This window comes from Taudactylus pleione, unplaced genomic scaffold, assembly GCF_031769625.1.
Source record: "Taudactylus pleione unplaced genomic scaffold, aTauple2 ptg000017l, whole genome shotgun sequence".
NCBI classification, from domain to species: domain Eukaryota; kingdom Metazoa; phylum Chordata; class Amphibia; order Anura; family Myobatrachidae; genus Taudactylus; species Taudactylus pleione.
Window position 1 is genome coordinate 16859245 of NW_028284419.1, and position 24135 is coordinate 16883379.

Sequence of the window (24135 nt, forward strand, 5' to 3'; positions counted from 1 at the left end):
TTCTAGAAGATAATAGCTAGAATCTGATTGGTTGCTATAGGCAACATCTCCACTTTTAAAAACTCTCACTTTAGTAAATATACCTAAGAGTCTGCACACAGCTTCTTTCTAAATGGAGGGGGGGCATGCAGATCTTGTTACAGTGAGCTAAATCAAGTGAGTATATAACAAATCCATGCATGAGTTCAGTCCAGAAAGGCCCCCTGAGAGCTGCTGCCTGGGCAACTTTTCTGAAACTGAAGAGAAGGAGGAAAGTGGCCAGCACAGCAGAGAGCCGCTGGAAACTCGTGAAGATGAACCATGCATCACTGGGCCTGGGTGTCCCTGGAACCCTCTCTGTACTGGCACCCAGGGCATATGCACCACTTGCCCCATCTTTGTTATGACGCCCCTGACAAGTTTAGACTGATATGTTAGGTTTACAGGGAAATCAGGGGAAAGCTGGGAGACTTGAACACACGTGGGTTGGAACTGATCTGAAATGTATATCAATTTATATGTAATAATGCTATACTTATACACAATTGCAGAGGAAATTACTATTATGAATAAACAATAGTCACTCATGTGGAGGTGCTCTCCTGAGAGTACATGTATTAATGTTAAGAGGACAAAAGAAGAAAAGGAACTCTCATCTTTGCTGGGGGCACTCTTTGACAAAATAATTTATTATTATTATTATTATTATTTTTATTATTATTATTATTTATTTATATGGTGCCACAAATGTTCTGCAGCACCTTACAAAGCACAGAATCAAGTTGTAGACAAGCGACTTACAGAACAATACAATACAGGACCAGGACATGGATAATATATATTGCTACATTAGTGACCATAACACCCAGATAAGCAATAGAGCATAAGCAGCCAAGTGTTAGGTGCCCTAGTGGTGAGTAAGAAGTAGATGAAACTAAAGTAGGGAGAAGTACAAGAGGTTAGAGGGCCCTGCTCATAAGAGCTTACATTCTAAAAGGGGAGGGGAAGACAAACAGGGGTGACACAGATGGGGAGGAAGGTGTATGTATCAGGGAGTTAGAATGACAGCTGAAAGGCTTTGATGAAGTAATGGGTCTTGAGAGTCCGTTTGAAGGATTGCAAAGAGGTGAAGAGTCTGATGGGGAGAGGGAGAGAGTTCCAGAGTTGGGGAGCAGTGCGGGCAAAATCTTGGAGGCGGGAGTGGGAGGAAGTAATCAGCTGGCATGAAAGGCAGCGCTTTTATTATGTATGTTAAAATGATCTTAACAACAAACAAACAACGTACAACACAAAGTATCAAACAATGATACAGCAAAAATATGAATAATAAATAGTATGATCAGGGGCGGATTGGGGATTAAAGTGGCCCTGGAAAAATCTGTGGAAGTGGCCTCATGTAAGCACCCTTCTGGAGGGCAAAAAGCGCCCTGCCCTCACAGCCTGCGGGTGCCATCTTCATCCGCGGGATGCAGTGTCCCGCAGGTGGAGAAATGTGCGGTGACCCGGTCACTGGCGGAGAATAGACGCCGGGCGCATGCGCCCGGCATCTATTCTCCCTTTCTGCAGCGCTTGGGGGCTGCCCGGCGTGTCCGTAAGTGCAGGGCACGCCCCCAAGTATGATGAAAAGGGGATGTGTCTTATAGACACGCCCCTTTCATGACCACACCCCCTTTTCGGGCGCGCGCGCATATGATTGCCCTCTCTAGCTTCGGCGCCCTGCCTGCCGCCAGAGCTAGAGTGAACACTACATAGGTACATACAGACACTCCTATACATATACACAGGTATATACATACAGTCACTCATTCATATACCGATACACAAATACATAGGTACATACAGACACTCCTATACATATACACAGGTATAGACACAGATATATACATACAGTCACTCATTCATATACAGATACGCATATACATACATGCACTCATATTTTGGTACACATATCTATAAACAAAAACAAGTTACACAAACATACTGTAGGTACATATATACAGACACATACACAAATATACAGGCAGCAACTAGACATATACATAGCTACATATATGCACACATACACTCATAAATTTGCATATGAGTACATACCACAGTGACAGCCTCACAACACAAACTGTAAGCCCAGCATCCGGCTGAGAGAGGAGAGAGCAGGGGAGGACTGCTGGCCGGGAACAGGCACCTGCGCTCAGCGACACGGGCACAGCGGAGCTCTCACACACCGCTCGGTATAGGCTGCCTAGGATGCCTGTCTCTGAGTCTCAGTGACGGGCAGCCTATACTGCGCGGTATGTGAAAATGAGGCACAGTGGGATGGGCAAAGTGAGCGGCAGCGGCCGGCGGGCAGCTAGTGCCTGTGAAGGCACAGACTGATGACAGAGCAGCGGGGTTGCTGACAGGCACTGGGCCTCCGGCGGGCTTTCAATTATCCATGAAGGCCCCCGAATAGTGACTTGAGGGCTATATCGACCATCCAAGAAGGACCAGCGCAAAAGACACGCTACAGGGGGCGGGGCCGCTCGCGGGTTGGGGCTGTCAATCATACAAGGCCCAGGGTGATTGATGTGCTACTGGGGAGTGGTGATGGGCGGCCCCATAGTCTGGTCGGCCCACCGGGAAACATCCCGCTGACTTTAATGGCCAATCCGCCCCTGAGTATGATATTACTGAGTGTTAATACTCAGTAGTATAGGCAGCAGTCATGTTCAAGTAAATAGGCAACTCTCTGTATATAATCCGTAGGCACTACTGCTGCTGCTCCCTATTTACTAAAAAGCATTGATGGGGAGTGAGCGGTATACCGCTGTGAGTGGCATTTAGAAGAGATAAGATATAGGTCGGATGGATAGCTAAATTGGGCAGTGAGGGGGCCCTGTTGTCAAAATGACATTGAAGGGTACTCTCATTGGGGTCGGTGATTTAGGAGGTTCCAATAATTATTTCTGTATAGCAACCAACATAACTATTACATGATACTTTGATACATTAGACCAATCTTTCTGCATCTTTTTCAATACCATCTGTTGATCCGCTCTAATTAGTATAATAATTGTTGTTGTGGTTATAGGCTGATATTGTTTAGCAGACATACCAATTACCTGTACTACTAACCTATACCACAGTATGTTCACCGGAACCATTTATTTGGTATTGATGGACGGCAATACATATTGTACCATTGGTGGATGCTATCACTATATTTTGAAAAACTATATATAAATGTATATGTAGTTATATGTTGAAGATAAGAAGTAGTGAGTGCTAAAGAGACTATATATTGGTCTATTAGAAGAATATACTAGGTAACTCTATTTAAGCTATTACCAGGTATTATATATTTTCTTACTACGAATTATATACAGAGAGTTGCCTATTTACTTGAACATGACTGCTGCCTATACTACTGAGTATTAACACTCAGTAGTATCATACTATTTATCATTCATATTTTTGCTGTATCATTGTTTGATACTTTGTGTTGTACATTGTTTGTTTGTTGTTAAGATCATTTTAACATACATAATAAAAGTTATATTTTAATATTTTGTTTAAGAGTTCCCCCAGCAAAGATGAGAGTTCCTCTTCTTCTTTTGTCCTCTTAACAAGTTCAGACTGATGTCACGGAGAACCGCTGGCTAATAGGCAGCTGTCTTTCCCACTGGCTGTGTGCTTATGAATCAGCCAGTGCTGCAGTACCAGGGTCTACATGTCTCTGGTGTAATCTAAATGGAAACGGCTTGTGTGCTAGCCATTCCTGATGCCACTGCTTGGTCAGTGCCATCTGGAAGAGCCACTATGAATGTGACAAAGTGGCTACATGGTTTAGACGGGTTCATGATGTGAACTGAATAAGTGAGAACCCTAACACTGATTTATTAAACTTCTTCTACAGGTGGTAATCATCTTTTATTAAACCTGGTATATTAGTAGAGAGTAGGGATGTGCGCCAACCCCATCTTCTGGTTTTGGTTTTGGATCTGTATCTCCTTCGTGTTTTGGATCTGAATTTAGTTTTGGCAAAACCACCCTTGCGTGTTTTGGTTTTGGATCTGTATTTTTTTCAAAATTTTTTTAAAAACAGCTAAAATCACATAATTTGGGCCTGTTTTTGTTCCTACAGTATTATTAACCTCAATAACATTAATTTCCACTCATTTCCAGTCAATTTTGATCACCTCACATCTCACAATATTGATTTCATCCAGTTTAGGCCAAAAGGTTGCATCCAACTAGCTGGCTAACTAAGCTAAGCGACAGCATTGGATGGCATTAAAATGTGGCAGTTCAGCTTCCAACATGGCACAGAATGGTACTGCAGTGATAGACAGGATGGCAGTTTAATAAACTATACTACCCAATAGAAAGTTTAAAAACAAGAATGTTTTCATTAATCAAAAACTAGGTCAGAGGCCCAAGGGAGTTGGAATATGTTTAATGATTAAAGTCAGAGAAAGGATTGATTAGTTTTTAATTTATTTATTTTAATATTTTGATTCTTAAAAAAAATTATGAGGGAAGATCAATGTAGGAACACATTCTTCAGTTCATGTCATCTTTGACCTGGAGGAGGTTTTTTTATACAACTAATAGAAATGCGGTGGCCTTACTTGTAGAGGTGCTGCTAGTACACACTATAAACAGACATTTGCTTTGTGCTCAGGGAGGTTGTTAGGGATAATGGGACCAAGACTTGCTGTTTACATCAGAGGAAAGCAGCCTGTAGCTCTCCAGCTGAACAGGTGGTGTGCCTCAGTTTACCTCAGCCTGCTTTACACACTGTATGTAATTTCTGGACATTTTTGGCATTTAGCAACTGCATGTAGATGGTTTCAGCAGTTGTGGAAGTTCAATTTCCAACATGGCACATCAGGAAACAAATGTTTTTATTAATCAAGAGGCCTGAGGGAGTTAGAGTATGTATGTAGTTGAAGGCAGGGAAAGAAGGATTGATTTGTAGTAAATTTAATTTAATTTTTTGATTCAGGAGGGAAGGAGGCATTTCCAAAAAATATTAAATCATTCACATCAGTCCTTGCCCCAGAAGAATCCTTGAGCACTACGCATGCTGCTGCTACTGCTCCTGAGAGTGGATCTTCATCCCAGTAGTAGTTTGAAAAAACAATTGACTTAAACAATCCTTTGCAAGGGGGAGCAAGTATGACAGCAGTCACCCAGTTGCACAGCGGATCACTGATGCCATAACATCTATGCTGGTATCAGATGTGCATCCAATATCCACCAATAATGCAGAGGGTTTTAGTTTTAGATAGTTAATTGAGGTCCTGTGTTCCCGCTACCAAATCCCAGCTAGATTCCACTTCACTAGAAAAACAATTCCCAGCCTGTACAGGGATAAAAAAAAAGAACTACTTTAAGCGCTGAACTGTAAGATCGTATTTGTTTTTTGCATATGTCAGACAGTCAGTTTGACTACTGGCAGGAAAAAAAGGCAATTTGGAGGTCCTTGCACAAACTGGCTTTGTTTTACTAGAGCTGCCCACCCTCCAGTGTGTACTCCAAAAGAGTTTTCAGCACAGCCGGGAACCTTGTCAGCAATCGGCATAGGAGGCTACTTCCTCAAAATGTTGAAAAGATGATGTTAATCAGAATGTACTACAAATTCCACGAGGAAGATCAATACCACCAATTACGTCCAAAAATTACAGAAGCACAAATTAATCTTGTGTGAAGAAAGATGATGTAGACACTGATGAGGGTGAAGAATCGGATGATGATGGTTACAACATCTTGCCCCTGTAAAGCCAGTTTGTGCATGTAGAGATCATTGCCAGCAATGTAAGCTGCCAATTGGTAGCTTGTCTTCTGGGGGCACAAACAAACCAATCACTTCATAATTGAGGATATTGTTGATGAAGGTGTTGGTGGTGCAGATGGCAGGTGCTTGAACTAGTAGAGAGAAGGGATCTAGCTGACACTGGACTGCTTGTTGGTACTTGTTGGTACTTTTAGTTTCTGAATTTTGAAAACACTTTTTTGATGGATGCGCTGCAGATGACGTAACAGGGAGAAGGTTCCTTAATGGTTAAGGTTTCCACACATAAGAAGAAGTGGATGTTTTTTGTTTCATGCCCAGACATGACAATGGGCTTTTCCTACTCATGGGCAATAACTGTTTCTTCCACTGGTGCCTGATTTATACAAACAACATCCTCATCAAAATCCTTATTAGTGTCAGCTACACAAATATCCTCCTCATTCTAGTGCACTTCCACAGAAGCATCCTCGATTTCTATGTCTGCATGTTCACTTGTGCTTCAGTCGTCATAAGAGGCAGAACCACCAGTCATAAATTATGCTTTCCTTGCCACTTTGTGTGGTGAAAGGCATAGTGCCAATTTTATGTCTTTCTGCAGCTAACTTTTCCTTTGATGTTTTTTTCATTACCACTGTAAAATATTGGTTCTTTGATTTTATATGCCTTGCCTTAAGCCCTGTATGCCCTTGGGCATTGGCTTTAGTACATGATGTAGATGGACTAGTATCGTCATGACCGGTGGCACTGGCAGCAGCTCCAACACTAGTATGTGGTTCCTGCTCTCCTCTCAACTGATCATTCTCCATATCAACAAACACGAACGAAGTTGGGTACAGCATACATGTCAATTTGACCAATTTTAAATATTACACTGCAATATCAATGTCACAATATTTTTTATGAATAAGAACAGAATAACACACTGCGCTACCCCTTACTGTGTCATAAGATTTTTTATGAATAAGACACTGTGCTACCACTTACAGTGTCACAATATATTTTATGAATAAGAAAATAATAACACACTTACCATGTCACAAGATTTTTTATGATTAAAACACTGCGCTACCACTTACAGTGTCACAAGATTTTTTCTGAATAAGAATAACACACTTCTCTATGACTTATAGTGTCACAATACGTGGATGATAAACTGCAGTCTGGTCGGCAGTATCACCAAATAATAATAGTGTAGCTAAAGCTGGGCATCCACTATACAATTTTCTGTCAGATATCTGTCCAATCTGGCTGGTTGGAATGAAAACCTGGTAATGTATGGGAGCAAATGACAGTCGATCATATGGTTTTAAACACTGAAAAAAGGACAAAAAAATTGTTCAAATTGGTTACATTTGTGTGTTTTAACCAATTTGTCTGAACAACCATTTTTGGCTATTTTCCAGTGTTTGTGAGCAAATGGACGATTGTCATTTGCTCCCATACATTACCAGGTTTTCATTCCAAGCAGCCAGATTGGACAGATATCTGACAGAAAATTGTATAGTGGATGCCCAGCTTAACACTCACAAAAAAACTGACGAAAAATGTATTTAAAATTTTTTGTGTAAGTGCGGATGGACCACCTGCAGAGTCAAAAATACATGGATGATAAACTGCAGTCTGGCCGGCAGTGTCACCGAACAATAATTTTTTTACACTGGGGAAGAGCACCCCTGGAAGAGGCAGCAGCCCCTTGATGAACAACACAGTACCCCTTTATGGACAACAAAGCACCTCTGCGGAGTGCGGATGGACAACCTGCAGAGTCACAAATCCGTGCATGATAAACTGCAGTCTGGCCGGCAGTGTCACCAAACAATAATAGCATAGCTGGCACACACATTATTTGTGGAATGATAAATATTAATTTTAAATAATTTTTCTTTTTTTACACTGGGGAAGAGCACCCCTGGATTAACAGAGCACCCCTGGACGACACAGCGCCCCTTTATGTTCTGCAGCCCTAGCCCCTTGATGGACAGGACAACACAGCAGCACCCCTTTATGTACTGCAGCCCCCGTTATGAACTGCAGCCCCAGGCCCTTTATGGACAACACAGCAGCAGCCCTTTACGTACTGCAGCCCCTTGGCTGACAAGACTACAGTGACATAGCAGCACCCCCTCCCCTTTATGTACTGCAGCCGCAGCCCCTTTATGGACAACACAGCACCAGCCCTTTATTTACTGCAGCCGCCCCAGTCCCTTGATTGACAGAACAACAATGACACAGCAGCCCCCCCCCCTTATGTACTGCAGCCCCAGCCCGACAACACTGCACCCTTGAACCAACAGAGCAGCACAGAGCACACCTGTTCTCTGTACACTATCCACAGCCGGAATGAAATGGTGCCGATCACCGGGACCTTTATAGAATCCAAAACCCACGAGAATCCGACAGCTGGATGATGACGTTTTGCCTCGCTTTGGATTCCGAGTTAGGCGGGAAAATCCGAGCCGAACTCGGCTCATACTCAGATCCCATATGTTCGAGTGGGTTCGGTTCTCGGAAAACCAGACCTGCTCATCTCTAGTAGAGATGTGCGTGGACCCCTGAATTTTGGTTTTGGTTTTGGCAAAATCACCTTCAGATGTTTTAGTTTTGGCAAAACAGCTCTCAAATGTTTTGGTTCGGATAAAATGTATAAAACAGCTAAAATCTTGTAACTTGGACCTGTTTTTGTTCCTTTAGTATTATTAACATCAATAACATTCATTCACAGTCATTTCCAGGAAATTTTGACCCCCTCACAGCACCTGAAATCACAAGTGAGAGAGTGCAATCCAAAATGTGCAAGATTACATTTTTACTGTAGATCGGAGTTCAAAACTTGAAGAGAAGACCCATGTCGGGACTCAGTGCTACCCAAAGCCCCAAAGTGATCCGAGCCAGGACTGGTTTCGACTTGGAACCCCAAAGTTTAGGTGTGGTCGGATTTCAGAAAATCTAAACCGCGCATCTCTATAAATTACCAGATGATCGAGACAAACGCCTCTGAAGAAATCTCGGGGATGGGAAGAAATGCATTAGGGTTCTCACTTGGTACAGTTCAAATCACAAACCCTCTCTTAAAGCCATGCTGTAGGCAATATACCTAGCTGCTTAACCAAGTAGCCGCTTTGTCACACATTCATACAGACAGCACAGAGCAAGCAGCGGCATCAGGCACGGCTAACTCACAAGCCCGGGATTACACCAAAGATGTGGAGACCCTGATACTGCAATGCAGGGTAATTTATATGCAGACAGCGAGAGAGATGGCGGTCTATTAACCAATGGTTCTCCCTGCCATCAGTTTCAACTTGCCGGCACTTTACAAAGATTCATTACAGTGTCCTTTATTTTCAATTATCCTGTAGATTTAATTTCAGCTACTACAATTGGTGAGACCAACTCCGTCATTTTACATTTACTTCATGAAGTAATTACATTGACCTGTGCCTTTATTCTGATGTACATCTACAATAATTATCAGAGGAGCACTAGTACTTTATCTCACCAATGACTGTTGATCTCATTACCTATCATCTATACAGAACTGCCCAGGCTTGCAATTTCATAGAGGGTTTTATATTTTTTTGATCTAACCACAAACAATTTACACCAATCGGTATCAATCGCATCTACAGTGGGATCAGAAAACAATATAGTTAACCAGTGACTGTCCTCTTAGGAACTTTGAATTGTATTTGTTATTTATTTACACACATTTTTTTTTATATATGTACATTACATTTTTATTTTTGTATATTTTGTGTCTATATTTGTTTTAATTATTATATTTTATGTAGATTATTGAATGCAGTGCTGTTCTGTTTTTTTATAATTATTTTTTATAATTATTTTGTCTATTTATTGTGTCTATTCCAGCGCCTTGGATGTTTTTTTCTTTTTTTTCTTTGGCTGCACTATAGATCTTTATTCCATTGTAAATTGATCAGAAAAACAGATTTACATGTTTCTAATAATACAAATAATAGATCAGAAAAGTGTCTATTATAATTTCTTCATTTTATTGTAGTCTATTGCAATCTTCTGCATTAATTAAAGTACAGACTTACTAACAAAAGAACCATAAAAGTCAAGACTGAAGTATGCATTGGTATGTTATGAACGTAGGATTGCAAGACTCTTTAATGTATCGTGTTTGCACAGAACAAGAGCAAAATACAATGATATGAATCAAGGTTTTTTTTCTTCTATTTTAAATTCCCTTGAATAAATTCATTTTACCAGATGTCTTGGAAGCCAATTTGAGTTGGTCTAATTGATGCTATTTGTTTACAAATACACGGAAAGACCATAAATATCACAGGCAACATCTGCCAACAGGCAACAATGTCTGCATATATTCTTGGGATATAGATTAAATCTTTCAATCCTCCCCCAAATTTTCACATTTGCTTAATGGTCCAGCTCATCATTTTCAACTACACAGACCCTCCTCTGTGAGGACGCTTCTCAATGCAATTTATTTCTTATTTTTTTTTATCCCTTAATTTTTCTGGGTGGTTAATGTTTACGTATGCAGTAATTACAGAGGAAAATGATTATATGATCCCTTCACCTTGCAGTTAATGTCACAGATGAGTAAAACTAAAAATTCTTATTATTCGATTTACTGGACACTGGTCCAATAATTTGAAACTAGTTTACTGAATAATATGTTTTACATTGTTTGAGACTTAAATAAAAAAAAACTGTCAGATTGTAACTAGATTTGCCCAATAATTGATTTTTCTTACTTACACAATAGAAAGAAAATCAGATATCATTGATAGTTTTGTAATTGCTCGTTTTGTTTGAGTTTTCTTTTTGATATGCTAAAGAACAAAAAATGAGAATTAAGTTTTGAGGTTTTTTTATAGTGTATTTCAATAGTCTGCTTTCAGGGAGATTATAGTGTGTGCTACAAGCTAAATGTATATGCTTTTGTTTATTTCTTTCAAAAGGCATTACACAAATGCTGCTAGACAACACGCAGAATGGAAAATGTGTTATCAAATCAGAACAAAGAAATAATGTGCTCATTTGAGTAGGAAATGTAAGTGGAGAATTAAAATAAAAAGGTTGTGTAAAATGCAATTAACTGATCAAAAGTAAAGATACAACTGCAGCTGTCCATTCTCTGCAGACACATCGTAAGGAGCAGTCACGGTTATGGCTTTACCGACTGTCATATCAATAGATACAACATTTAGTAGGTACTGTAGGTGGGTGTTACCATCTTTTTGCACCACATAGCGGTAGATTTTTTTTTAGAGGGAGCAAAGTTTTTCTTCTGAGAGATGATCGATATACAGTACTATAGGTTTAGGTAATTGAGAATAAAATATTTATTATTCTTATTATGTTTATTATTATCCCTTCCTGGTACATTGCTCTGGAATTCTCACAACAGAACTGGCCACAGGTTCATCTTTACCAACTCAGGGTAAATGTTATTGCCATCAACAAACCCAGGAAGGCATAATCTTACTCCATCGAAAGAATTCTGCTATGATGATATTTGTAATCATGATGCCACCTATCTCAGCATGCTTCAATCAGAGTTACTTAGAGAACTTTACAGGGGGCAAAGTTATCTGTTAAACCATATAGGATATTTGGTATCCGGCAAAGAAAAAAAGAGTCACAAAATAAGTGCTTCATAAATAATTAATTTGTAAGTCCCCAGTCAGTTGGAGAACTGGATAAGATGTGCCCCAGCTCTGAAGGGTTCTAGACTGGCGCTAATGAGGTGGAGCTATATTCAGTGCTAGAAGAAGACCTCACGTAACTGAAGAAGGCTTGCCATCGAGAGTTTGAAATCCAGGTCCATCAGGAAGCTGCAACCATCACTGGATCTTCATTTAGTAAGTTGTGGTTTCCATCTTACTTAGGCAAGCTTGAATCAGGCACCAGGCATTTTAAAATGGTCAGTAATTGTGAACTAATAATGATCAGTTGCAAACAGGCTCACCACTACATAGCTCCAGTGTCATGATCCTGACTCATTTCCTACATACCTTACTGATATGTCCCATGACTTACCTCTGCTACCTGCTCTACAGGTCAGAGTATCCTAAAGGAATGCCTCCGTTTGTGAAACCACCCCCCCTCCCCGCCTAATAAACAGGGCGAGCTGTCGATCAACATCGACAGCTGCCCCGTTGGTAGCGAGCCCCGGAGCAAGAGAATTTCTCTCTCGCTCCAGGGCTTGCACACGTGCAGTGCGGCCGCTGCGTGTGTGCAGGGCCTAAACATCGACCCGCTTGCGAGCGCTCAGCACTTGCGAGCGGGTCTGAATAAGGTCCTATTTGGATGTACTGCTTCCATTTCTCTTGTGCCGACCATTCTCTCTGCATAGCTCCAGTGTGTAGCATTGTCTTCTCGGAGGTGTCAGTGTCCAGCGTTCTCCATGTGCTTAGGAGACTGGGTGCCGCCATGACACTTTCACTCAGCTGACCGCTGATCCTCCAGTCTGTCTCTGCAGCAGTCACATGATTCCATGCACCACTTAGCGATAGTTCCCTCTCCTCCAATCATGTTCATTACAGCAGACACCTGATCCTGTTAACCAATCAGGACAAGCCAGGGGGGATATAAGGAATCCACTGACTAGCAGTCAGTGCCTTGGACAACACGTCTCACTCCAGTTCTACGAATCTAGGCTCCAGACTCCAGACTCCTGCATCCATGGATGTTATTATCCAACATGAATGTCCCCCACCTCCAGCGGTCTATACCGAATAAATTTGATGGCAATTTTCTAATTGGGATTCCTCCCCGTTCTAATTCCTCTAATGGGACTCTGGCTTCTCTGTCTCCATCTACACCTCTTCACAAGGGCTTTCCATGGAGAATTTCTTAGTAAACACACGAAGATCATGACCTCCTCTGGGAATCCTAGGACTCACAGTATACAGAATCCTGACCAATTAAATCTTCTTCATCAAAAGTTGATACAGTTACAAGGACTTTTGACCAGTATACTTTCTGTGATACCCGAAATCCTCAGGAGCATTACAGAATCAGTTAGACTTGCTTTGTCATACCCAGTGACCAAAACTTTTCTGAGTTAGGCCCATTCAGAACAAGTATTTCTTCTCCCTTGCTGAGAAAAGATAGATACCGGAGTTACCCGCACCCCATGCTCTCTGAGGCTGAATGCCAGCATTGCAAGGAATTATATCTCTGTCTCTACTGTGGGAATTCAGACCACTTCATTAAAGACTGTTTCCTTTGCAAATCAAGCAGCGATGACAAGTGTCAGCATCACAGTGTCCGTGCCTTCACTTCTTCCCATCAACCATCTGCAGTTCCAGTTTCTGTCTGCCATGCAAAAGAAGGGTCATGTTTATGATTGGGGCCCCGTAACAAGATGTTCCTACTCTAGATTTGGGAACCAAGGGAGAATGTCCAAACCTCTCATAGCCAGAGAGACACTTGATTTGCCCATCTCAGGAGAGGCATCTGATTTGCCTACCTCAGGAGGGCTCTCCTCTGCCTGTTCTGGTCCTAGCCTGGATTCTGCTTGTCCCAGTAAAGGACTTCTGCCTGATTGTCCCAGTAAAGGACTTCCACCTGCTTGTCTCAGTATAGGACTCCAGTCTGCAGCCCCAGGAGGGGCATCTATTTTGTTAGCCTTGGAAGAGGAATCTGATGTTGTTATCCCAGTTGGGTTATCCAATGCTCTAGCTCCAGAAGAGGCATCCAAGCCTTTAGCTGCAGGAGGAAAATGTGATCTGCCAACCCCAGGAGGGGCATCTGTGTGGCCAACCAGAGGAGGGTTATCTGAGTTCTCAGCCCCATTTAGGGGTTTTCAGTACCAAGATTCCAGGTGGGATTCATAGTGCCATGGAGGCAGTCATGAACTTCTGTCAGCCACTTCCTGAGAGTACCACCATCTTGACTACCAGCATGGTTCTGGTCCAAGAAGGGCCATCTAAACATATGGATTTTGCCTACTTCAGTTCTAGCCAGATTCTGCTTCCTTTGGTCCCTGCCGATTCAAGTTCACCCGGGCTCAATCCGGTTACACCCATATGTCCGGTTCAGTCTCCTTCGGTTCCAGCCAACTCAAGTTCCTCTGGACCCAATCTGGTTCCATCCATATGTCCAGATCAGCCTCCTTCGATTTCTACTGATTCAAGTTCCCCTTGCCTCCATCCAGTTCCAGCCATCAGTTTGAGGTTACCTCCAGTCCTAGCCAGTCCAAGAAACACTGATTCTGATTTGCTTCAGTCCTGTTCGGCTCCTACCCTTTCAAATGTCTCCTTACCCAATTTGGTCTCATCCATTGGTCTGAGTAACACAGAAAGGGCATCTAAGTCTTCAACTTCCAGAGAAAATTTTAACCTGCTAACCCCAGAGGGGATCTCCAGAGCCTCAGCCTCAGGAAGTGCCTACAGTACCACAGATTCAGATATCGACTCCTGTCAATCATCTCCTGAGAATATCATTACAGTTGATGACAGTCTGAGTACCATCTTTTTGAATCCTTCTTTGGATTCTACCCAATCTGGTTCCAGAGAAATTTAGCTTCTTTCAGTTCCAACAGCTCCAACTGTTCCCAGACTCAATCTGACTCCACCAGCTACTTCAAGTGTTTCATTAGTTGTAACTGGTTCCAGTTCCTCTGGATCCTATCCAGTCACATCTGTTGGTTTGAGTAAAGGACATCACTCAGTTTCAGACACTACATCTACTCACCAGTCTGAGGTTCCACAAGATTATTCTATTCCTGCTCCTAAGTGTGCTTCACAAGCTTCAATCACCCAGAACTTATCTGGTGTTCCAGCACCTACAGTATTTACTTCGATGGAGATTTGGCACAATGTCACTCATTAGTTAATCAATACCTTACCATCATGGAGTCTGATGTATCATCTGGTATCACTCCTACCAACGTATTTTCTTGTCCTTCACAGGTGAAGCTTTAGAATGGGCTAATTCGCTTATTGAGTCCAGTGATCCAATGCTCCAAGATTTACTGTCTTTCAGTGATGCCATAATAAAAATTTATTTCAGAGACTTTGAAACCAAATTCTTCTAAAAACACCTCCTCTAAGAAAGTTTCCAGTTCTGTGCCTTCCAACAATCATTCTACATGTTCTACAAAAAATTCATCTATTGCTCAGTCCTCCACTCCACTGAAGTCTGAGCAAAATCAAGCATTAAAGAGCCAACATACTAAAGACTTCTAAACCTCGAAGAAAAGCAGCACTTTTGGATCTGCATCCATGGACTTGAGATGCGGGTATATTTCTCTCTCTTCTTCATACAGTGATTCCTCCAAGTATTCTGGTCCACAGATTTTATCATCTACTCATTCCTCTGGTCCTTCAAGTCTTACAATTTGTGTGGGATCCTCTGCTTCATGCTATTACAGTGAACCTCTGGAATACTCCCATCCAAAGAAGAAGGATTCAATTCGGATTCTAGACTTCAACTCTGACTCTGATTTTGATTCTGATCATAATGCTATTCTCTTCCTTGGAGGTCCCATGTTCTCAAATAAGGTTTTTTCTCAGACAGAGACTCCACATCCTTTGGTTGGTTTAAGAAGTTCTCGTAGGAAGAAGAGGAATCGTCAAAGATCTTTTGGAGTTATTTTGTTTGAAAATTCTTCTTCAAATTTTTTCCCAAGATCCAATTTGGGTGTTCAGAGTCCACCCATAAAAAGGGGAGTATTGTTACGATCCTGACTCATTTCCTTCATAACTTACTGATATGTCCCGTGACTTACCTCTGCTACCTGCTCTACAGGTCAGAGTATCCAGATTACCTTTAGCATCTTTGTATTGCTAGCTCCTGGATTCCTTTCTGGACTGATTGCATACATGTGAGTCTCTCTGTGAGAGCTACAGATTACTGACTACAAACAGACTTTTGCAATTCAGCTAATGTGTTGAATATGGACTGTAGGATTATGTGGATGTACTGCTTCCATTTCTCTTGTGCTGACCATTCTCTCTGCATAGCTCCAGTGTGTAGCATTGTCTTATCTGAGGTGCCAGTGTCCAGCGTTCTCCATGTGCTTAGGAGACTGGACACCACCATGACACTTTCGCTCAGCTGACCGCTGATCCTCCAGTCTCTGTCTCATGATTCCATGCACCACTCAGCGCTGGTTCCCTCTCCTCCAATCATGTTCACTACAGCAGACACCTGATCCTGTTAGCCAATTAGGACAAGCCAGCGGGATATAAGGAATCCACTGACTAGCAGTCAGTGCCTTGGACAACACGTCTCACTCCAGTTCTACGAATCTAGGCTCCAGACTCCAGACTCCTGCCACCATATTACCCAACATCGGTCACTACCAATATTCTCCAGTGTTTCCAGCTTGGTCACTACCGATATTTTCCAGTGTTCCCAGCATCGGTCAGTACTTATATTCTCCAGTGTTTCCAGCATCGGTCCCTATTCGATACTATCCAATACCTGAGCCTATACCTTTCACCATCGGTCACTATCCGATACCTGAGCTTATTCCTTTAGTTCTGTCAAGCCTGCTAATCTCCAGATCCCGAGTTTCTCCACTGAGCCACCAGCATCACAGTTAGGAACACGAAAACACCACAGTCCTGACACAGTGGCTTATTTGCTGCTGTGAGTGAGAAGAAATGGAGGAGAAACAACCTCCTGAAGAAAGAAGATACAAGATGCCAGAAGCAAGAGAAGAAGTCTTGGCAGCAAGGGTACTAATAATATAACCTTTAATTAAAGTATATGAGAAATTAGTCCCACTTACATATAATTTCTCGCACTAATAGGCAATTGTTTATATGATTCGGTGATAAGTAGAGAGAACTGCAACACAACCTTAATGTATAATAATCCAATTTAATAATAAAAAACATGTTACTATAAACACAATATAAAAATATTAAAATTTCATATATATTGGCAACAGATAAACAATCTCACTTACATTCCATATAAAAATACCTGAATTATAATAAAATCATTGGGGAAACTGGATTAATACTCTTAATTGCATATATCAACCTGTTTTAGATTGTTTAGTTCACTGAAGAGGTATCTGTATCCTAACAGCACGATAAAATCCTCATTGTCGGATATAATTTCACAGGTTTTTTACATGACATCCAAGGTGTCTTTAACTGAAGAACGAGGTGGCTGCACACCACCTCCTTTTGGATTTAAAGCTGCAAACACACTTAATAATTTACAATCGCTGTAATACGGATGTGTGTAGTATGCAGCTATACTGTATATCCAGATGTAAAAACATATGATCCAAAATGTTTAAAATACAAACATATAGTTTACAGCTGTTAGTAACTGAACCTGAACTTTCTCAGTACAAATAAGCCCTCTCCTGGATGCAGGCGACAGAGAGAGTGCTGAAAAATGTGTTTTTCCCTAGTGCAATTTAATAATGTAGGGAAACAGCAGATCTCCAGTCATGCACCAATATAATGGGAGCAAATCGTGTGCAGCTATATACTGTATAAAGTTCACGTCTGGCAGTCTATTTGTAAGTCACGGCTCCAAATATTTTGCAACTAAAAAAATAGAGATGAGGAGCTTGGTTTTCCTGGAAACTGAACACATCCGAACTTGGAGGTTCTGAATCAAACCGAGGCATGCCATATGTCTCTGCAAGTAGGCCTTATCCCTTCATCTTTAGCTGACTCTATATCAGCAATCTCCATGTAGTGGTCATGAGGCACCACGGAATATGCAGAGCCACTGGCATCATAAATATTAAAAAACCCTGTGGACCACATGCACAGAAATCTAACAACATAGAAGAAGAACAGTACTCAGCGAATTAAACTGTTTTTTACTTTTGATACAGTAATTGATATGAAGCTTATCTGTTTTCCTGACCTTAGAGTTTCCCCAATTCACTCCTACAGGGTGCTAATCTAGGTACCCTTAGGCAGTAGTATGAAGTTGTTACTCTGCAACTAAAATACTCTTTTAGAAAAGCTTTCTAATAGATTTTCGCTGTGAACATGGCTGTGGGTGTTCAAATCCATTCAGCCACAAGAGCATTAGTGAGGTTGGGCACTAATGTTAGGTGTTATGGCCCGGCTCACAGTTGGTGTTCCAATAAATCCCAAAGGTATTTGATGGGGTTAAGGTCAGGGCTCTGTGCAGGCCAGTCATGTTCTTCCATACCTAATTAGGCACACCATTTATTGAAAGACGCACTTTGTACATGGGGACTTTGTTATGTTAAAACAGGAGAGGGCAGTGACATCACAAGGGGGATGCGGAAGGTGCGGGCCACACCCAGGTGTCATCCACTGAGGGGTGACACCAAGGTGCAGGCTCCACATCAGTGACAGGAGCCGGGTGCTGCACTGTAGCATTAAGTGCATTAAGTATTAAGTGCAGCACTCGGCTCCTGTCACAGTGAGGGAGCCGATACTGCCCGCACCCCCCACCATCTCATTGATAACTACGTGCCGGGGTTCGGGCCGCGAGGCCATGCCCACTTCCCCAAGGCCACACCCCCTTTTTGGTGGCGCACATGGCTTTCCTCCCCGCACCGGGGGTCACCGCGGGGAGGGACGCCACTGGGAGAGGATTTTTTCTAAACTGTTCCACAAACTTGGAAACACATAATTTACTAAATGCCATTGTACAGTATGTTGTAACATTCTGATTTCCCTTCACTGGAAATAAGGGGCTAGGCAAAACCCCTTGCCTAACTAGGAACTAGGAAAATAGTTCCAGACCAATATATATCACCCCGACCAAACTTTACAGTTGGCAGTATGTATTTGGTCAGGAAGCCTTCTCCTGGTATCTACCAAAGCTAGAATCATCCATTACACCATGCTTTACACCACTCCAGAGGTTGTTCAGTATTTCTCATGGTAATAAGAGGCTTTGTAATAATAATAATATAATAATTTTATTTATATAGCGCTTTTCTCCCTTAGGAATCAAAGTCACTTTACAGACATCAGAAAATAAGGTACATTGTACAAGGATTTGGTGTTGCAAATAAATAGAAAACCTCACCAAGATAATTAAAATCAACCAAAACCTAGAGAGCACAATAAGCATATTGCAGGTTTGGTGCAGACACTTTGGGAAATAACTTCCATGGGTTATATATTCCACCCACAAAGGTATCAAATGAGGCAGCCGTCTTGGGCGCACTACGTAGGATTACCCTGGGTGGAATAGGTTACGTCTAGAAGAGGTGACACAAAATGGGTGGTTGCAGCGTCCTGATGCTAGGAGTAGGGTCCCACCATAATAGTCAGGTCCATGTATTTTTAGTAGTCAGCTACTCAGTCGTGGGAACCAAATCTATGAAGCTTTTAATGATCAATTATTGGGCTGACGCAATTTAGAACTCAGTAGTGAGCGTTGCAACTGGGTACATGCAATTTTTCTACTTATTTAACCACTCTAAATATCCTATGCACATGTATGTTTATTAGCAGTTCATTACAGTAACCCATAATAGATAAAATGCACCCCCCAAATAGTGTTCCTAAATGTAAGTGTTTGACAAGCTATTTATCTTAACCTACTCCCAAAATTGTGTACCTACTTAGATTGCATATTAAAAAATACTCCTTATCAAAAATATATACCATAAGATGTATCTGTTAAAATAAAAAAAGACACAAATGTGTTTAACTGGATAGTTTACTAACTCAAGAATAATTTCAACAAAATAAACAAAAGAAAACAATAAAGCAGAATTTATTGTACAATAAGGAAATTACTGAGAGGCTGAAGGGCTTCATCCTCTCCCTTTTGATGCCCCCCCCCTGCTTACGTACACTACGCCTTGGGGGGGGGTCACTGGTGATGCAGCATGCGGGCTGGTCTGGAGAGAGCTAGCTGGCTGTGGATGTTGAAGGCCCTTCCCACAGACTCCATCGGGCTGCCAGCTCTCTCTGCAGGGCCACAAAAGCCTATGTTTGCTCCTCCCGATTTGCCTACAGCTGATCGCGGGCCACCTGCGACCAGAACCATGTGACCTGGTTTTGGTCACAGGTAGCCTGTGTTAAATCTTGCAGGTGACTGTTAATTTCACAAGCCATCTGGGTGCAGGTGCCCTGTGCCACCACGGCGGTGGCACAGGGCACCTCAGCTGCCACCACAGGTGCTCCATAAGTGTATTTTGCCCGGTCATAAAGTACAGCTGGTGTTCACAAACCCTGTGGAGGGAGAGGCTTAGCTCCCCACACTGGGAACACTGTCCTGTGGGGTGGCCAGTGGTGTCTGCGGCTGCTGTGGTGGTGGTACATGGAGCGTTGGCTTCACATGAGTCAGGATAATGGTTTCATCTTTCTCTTGCTCCTCCCCTGACGAATAAGCCATCAGCACTGGAGGTGGCCAGACCGGAGGTGCTGGTGGTGAGGGGAGCAGCAGTGCTGACAGCACATGTGAAGGACCTTTCAGAAATAATTTGGGACTACTAATGTAGTACATATTAAATACAACCATGCTAGCTGACACTTACAGTGCATTATGTCAAATTTGTATGGAAAGGAAGGTAACGGGTTTTATGTGTGTACATTTGCCAAAGAGCCACAATTATTAAGTATCCATTTTGCATGGAAATTTACCATTCTGAAAATCCAAAATGCATTTAGTGAAACTATAACTTTTGACAAAGACTTCGCACAGGGAAGCTCATAATGCGCATATGCACAGTGGGCCTTATTCAGCAGTGTACGCTAATGCACTGCTGAATGCAGATTCCTGGTTGGTGGGAATCTGCGCAGGTGCCTTATGCGTACTGTACATGTGCAGTATGGGTCCTGCAGGATCACACGCACAGCGGCAGTAGACTATCCCGTTACGGAGGAGGGAAGAAACCAGGATCTCCGTCAGCTGACGGAGATTTCCTAGCCTCTTCCTCTCATCTGCGGCGGCTGGCTTGCATGCCCCCCTGGGTACAACACAGCTCAGATAAGTAATGCATGTAGGGGGCGTGAAGCCTCCTGTTGCATTACTATAGTTGCAAGGACGGAATGAATCAGGCCCATAGTGGGCAAATTTTAGTCCACATGCAAATAATGTGGACTGAGATCTGTGTAGTGGTATTTCAATTTTGATAGGATACTGTAAATAAATCTCAAACATTGTGGCATAACTACATAGTAACCAAATCTACAACTATCCAAAAAATACACTTGAAACCTAAGTTAATGACATGAACTGCTTGATACATAGGCCCCTATGTGACATTACAGTTAGCTTACATACGCCTGCACAACCATGTCAATGTGTATAATGTGTGTGGGTTTTTTTTTAATAACACTTAACAGCCTCCTCTGTGTCTGCCCTTTGACGCCACCTGTTCTTTTGAGCCGTCTGCCGTGGCGCATCAACTGAGTAAAATAAAACAAATACATATGTAGTGAGGTGTAAATTTATTTTTAAACAAAAAACATTAACAAAAATGCAATCCACAGTAAAAAAATAAAAATAAAATAAAGTCCTTGCCAACACAAATACTGATTGCTGGATTGCACTGCGCACATTGCACATATTACCAAATGGCCTATACTTACTTCACAATGTTACACAGTCATACGTTACAAAACATAACATTTACATTATTTACATACAAACTTTATACCTCTTTACGGATAGTGGAACATTATAATTCAACGTAAAATTGTATATGCTTTTTTTTTTAATTAAATAAATAAGACTACTTTTACAATATTTTAAACACCATCACTTTTTATAAATCATCTAGAAAATATAATAAGTAAGATTAATTATGGGTAAAATATAATTTGGTCCGTAAAGAGATTTGTAAATACAGAGTTGACAATCATTTACATTGTTACATAAGGGGTATATAAGGTGTTTACTTACTAGGACAATGTGGGGACGCTGGACGGTCCGTGTTCACCACATGGATCCCAGGAAGCACCACTGGAGGAATGATTTGCTTGAGCTCTTTCTCAACTCTGTGTACTGGATCGGTGCAGCGCAGGGGTGTTTCTAGAGAGGAGGGAGCCCGTGTGCAGTCTCCGACACGGCCCCCTCCTCTCCACCCCGGCGGCCGGCAGCGCACTGAGCTGTGCGCGGCCAGCGCCAGAGTTATAGACTCTGGGCACTAGAGTATGCCCAGAGTCTATAATGTATGCACAGGTCACCGGGAAAATGGGCGCCACCGCGGCCATTTTCCCTGTACTGTGCATGCGCAAACGACAGGAAAATGGGCGCCGTGGCCATTTTCAAGTCGTTTTACAGCGCTGAACCCCCACGCTGACGTGGGACTCCAGAGAGGTAAGTAATATGGGTGCATGGTGTGGGGTGCGGGATCCCCCTGGACCCAGGAGCCCGTGTTCCCGCACACCCTGCACCAATTACAGATACGCCCCTGGTGCAGCATGTCCTCCTCCTGTCCTACGAGCCTCTTTGCACTCGTCTGCCATCTTCCCCTTCAGGACTCTCTTTATGTCACCAGATCTTTTTTTAACATTGAAGATGTCCCGAATGCAGGACCCTACAGCATTCACTGCGTCCTGTACCGACTTCCACAACGACTTCTTCTGGGATGCAGGGGTCCAATGCACCTGGGCACCCAGAAGGCGAGGGAAGGCCTGTACAATGGCATGGACCAGGGCGCAGTTCTCAGCATATGAGAACCGGATATTGCGCCCTGTCCTTGTTTTGCCAGCTGCAGCAGCCTCCTCCTCATCCTCCACAGCACTCTCCTGCACTTCCTCCTCCTCATCACTGTCTTCCTCCTCTGTGGCAGGATCAGACTGCTGCTGCGGCATGACCTCCTCTTCTTCCTCCTCCTCCACACTCTTCTCTCTCTCCTCTGTCTCCTGGAAGCCATGGCCTCTCCAAATCTCCCAAACAGCAATACAAACTGAAAATTAAACTCTCTCTCTCTCTCTCTCTCTCAGGGGCCTATTCCTCAAAACTAAATGGCCCAGTAACCATGCAGAAACGCATATTTTAGTTACCGAGCCATTCATCAGCAGACGGCGCTTGTTCTCGGATCCCCTCTCCTTCCAATGTGAAGAAGTTCCTCCACCGCCTCAACACTACCTCCCCGGCGGCTGTGCGCATGCGTGACCCGAGGTCACGCATGTGTAGCCGGGATGATGGGGAGAAGATAAGTAACACAGCTGCTTCTGTAGCTGTGATACTAACAGAGGGGACAGCTGCTTTTCAGAGCAGCTGTCCACGAACCGCAGCAATGATGAATTGCTCTGTTATCATGTTTTCCCTGCTGCAAGTTGGATACTTAAGTATCCCTCTCAGCGAGATGACTACTTAATCATCGGAAGCCATACAGCCTCCGATGATCAATAGACCCCCTCAGTCACAAGCCATCAACTCCTCGCAAAAACACCTACCTTTCAAAGAACAGAATGTAGGATCCAGTGTTTATATAGGGTGGGTGATGATTTCATCTGGTGACTTATAGGTGCCAATGAGGGAATTTCTCTCACACTATGCATCTCTCTTACTGAAACTAGATTTCCGGGTGGTCTTAAAAATTCGGATGCTTTCTGGTGTAAAAATCTCGCGAGAGTAATAATCTCATGACAACTCTCATGAGAGTTACGTTTGGCACTGAAAACTCAGATCCTATTACATTGCCCGAGTTGAGGGAAAAAAACTCACATTATAATGTCCGAGTTTGTGAGAGTTTTTCTCGACCATAAAGCTCACCCTATTACAAAAGGCCCATGAAGTATGTGAAGTGGTCAGAGTGTGTAAGGCAGTGATTCCCAACCTCGGTCCTCAAGGCACACTAACAGTCCTGGTTTTAGTGATATCCATGCTTAAGCACAGATGGTTAAATCAAAATAACTAGGGTACTAATTAAGTCACCTGTGCTCAACTATGGCTATCCTTAAAACCTGGACTGTTAGTGTGCCTCGAGGACCGTGGTTGGGAACCCCTGGTGTAAGGATTCAGTGTACCAGGGGAGGTAGGAAATGTTCCTAGAGGGCCAAAAAAAAAGGCTACATAACATTCCATGACCCCATTACTTGCCAGAATGCAATGCCACAGGAGAGCTTATGAGCAGGCTGTACTGTATCTGAGCAGAAACAAGCTGGCGACAAGTTTGTAGGCCTTTACAACCTTGGCAGAGTAGCATCCAATAGCTCCTAACATGGCAGCTTTAGAAGAAGATCACAGATTCTAAGAGGGAGCAGTTGGTAACACTAGCTATAGGAGACCATACAAAAGCAATTTTTAATCAGGAAGGACTCGGGTTGAGTTTGGCTGTTAGTTACAATGTCAGCTGCATTGGTGTGGAACAAAGTGTGATCAAGATTTCAATTTTAACCAAAAACACCAGGAAATGCCTAAAAGGATTATCAGTTAAAAACAAATTCCAAACTTTAACTATAACTACACAATCATCAGGTCTCCTAGATGTGTCTGGTCCAACAGCCACA

The 24135-nt window shown here is 42.6% G+C and overlaps 1 protein-coding gene across 1 annotated transcript; it reads right to left on the reverse strand.

The window, feature by feature from the left end:
- Positions 1-19918: 19918 nt before the first annotated feature.
- Positions 19919-22491, reverse strand: LOC148540833 (uncharacterized). Its single transcript, XM_088482364.1, has 3 exons — positions 22079-22491; positions 21578-21672; positions 19919-20118 (listed from the first exon to the last, which is right to left on the reverse strand). The coding sequence occupies exons 1-3, from the start codon at positions 22489-22491 to the stop codon at positions 19919-19921; spliced, it is 708 nt and encodes a 235-aa protein (XP_088338490.1).
- Positions 22492-24135: the final 1644 nt, after the last annotated feature.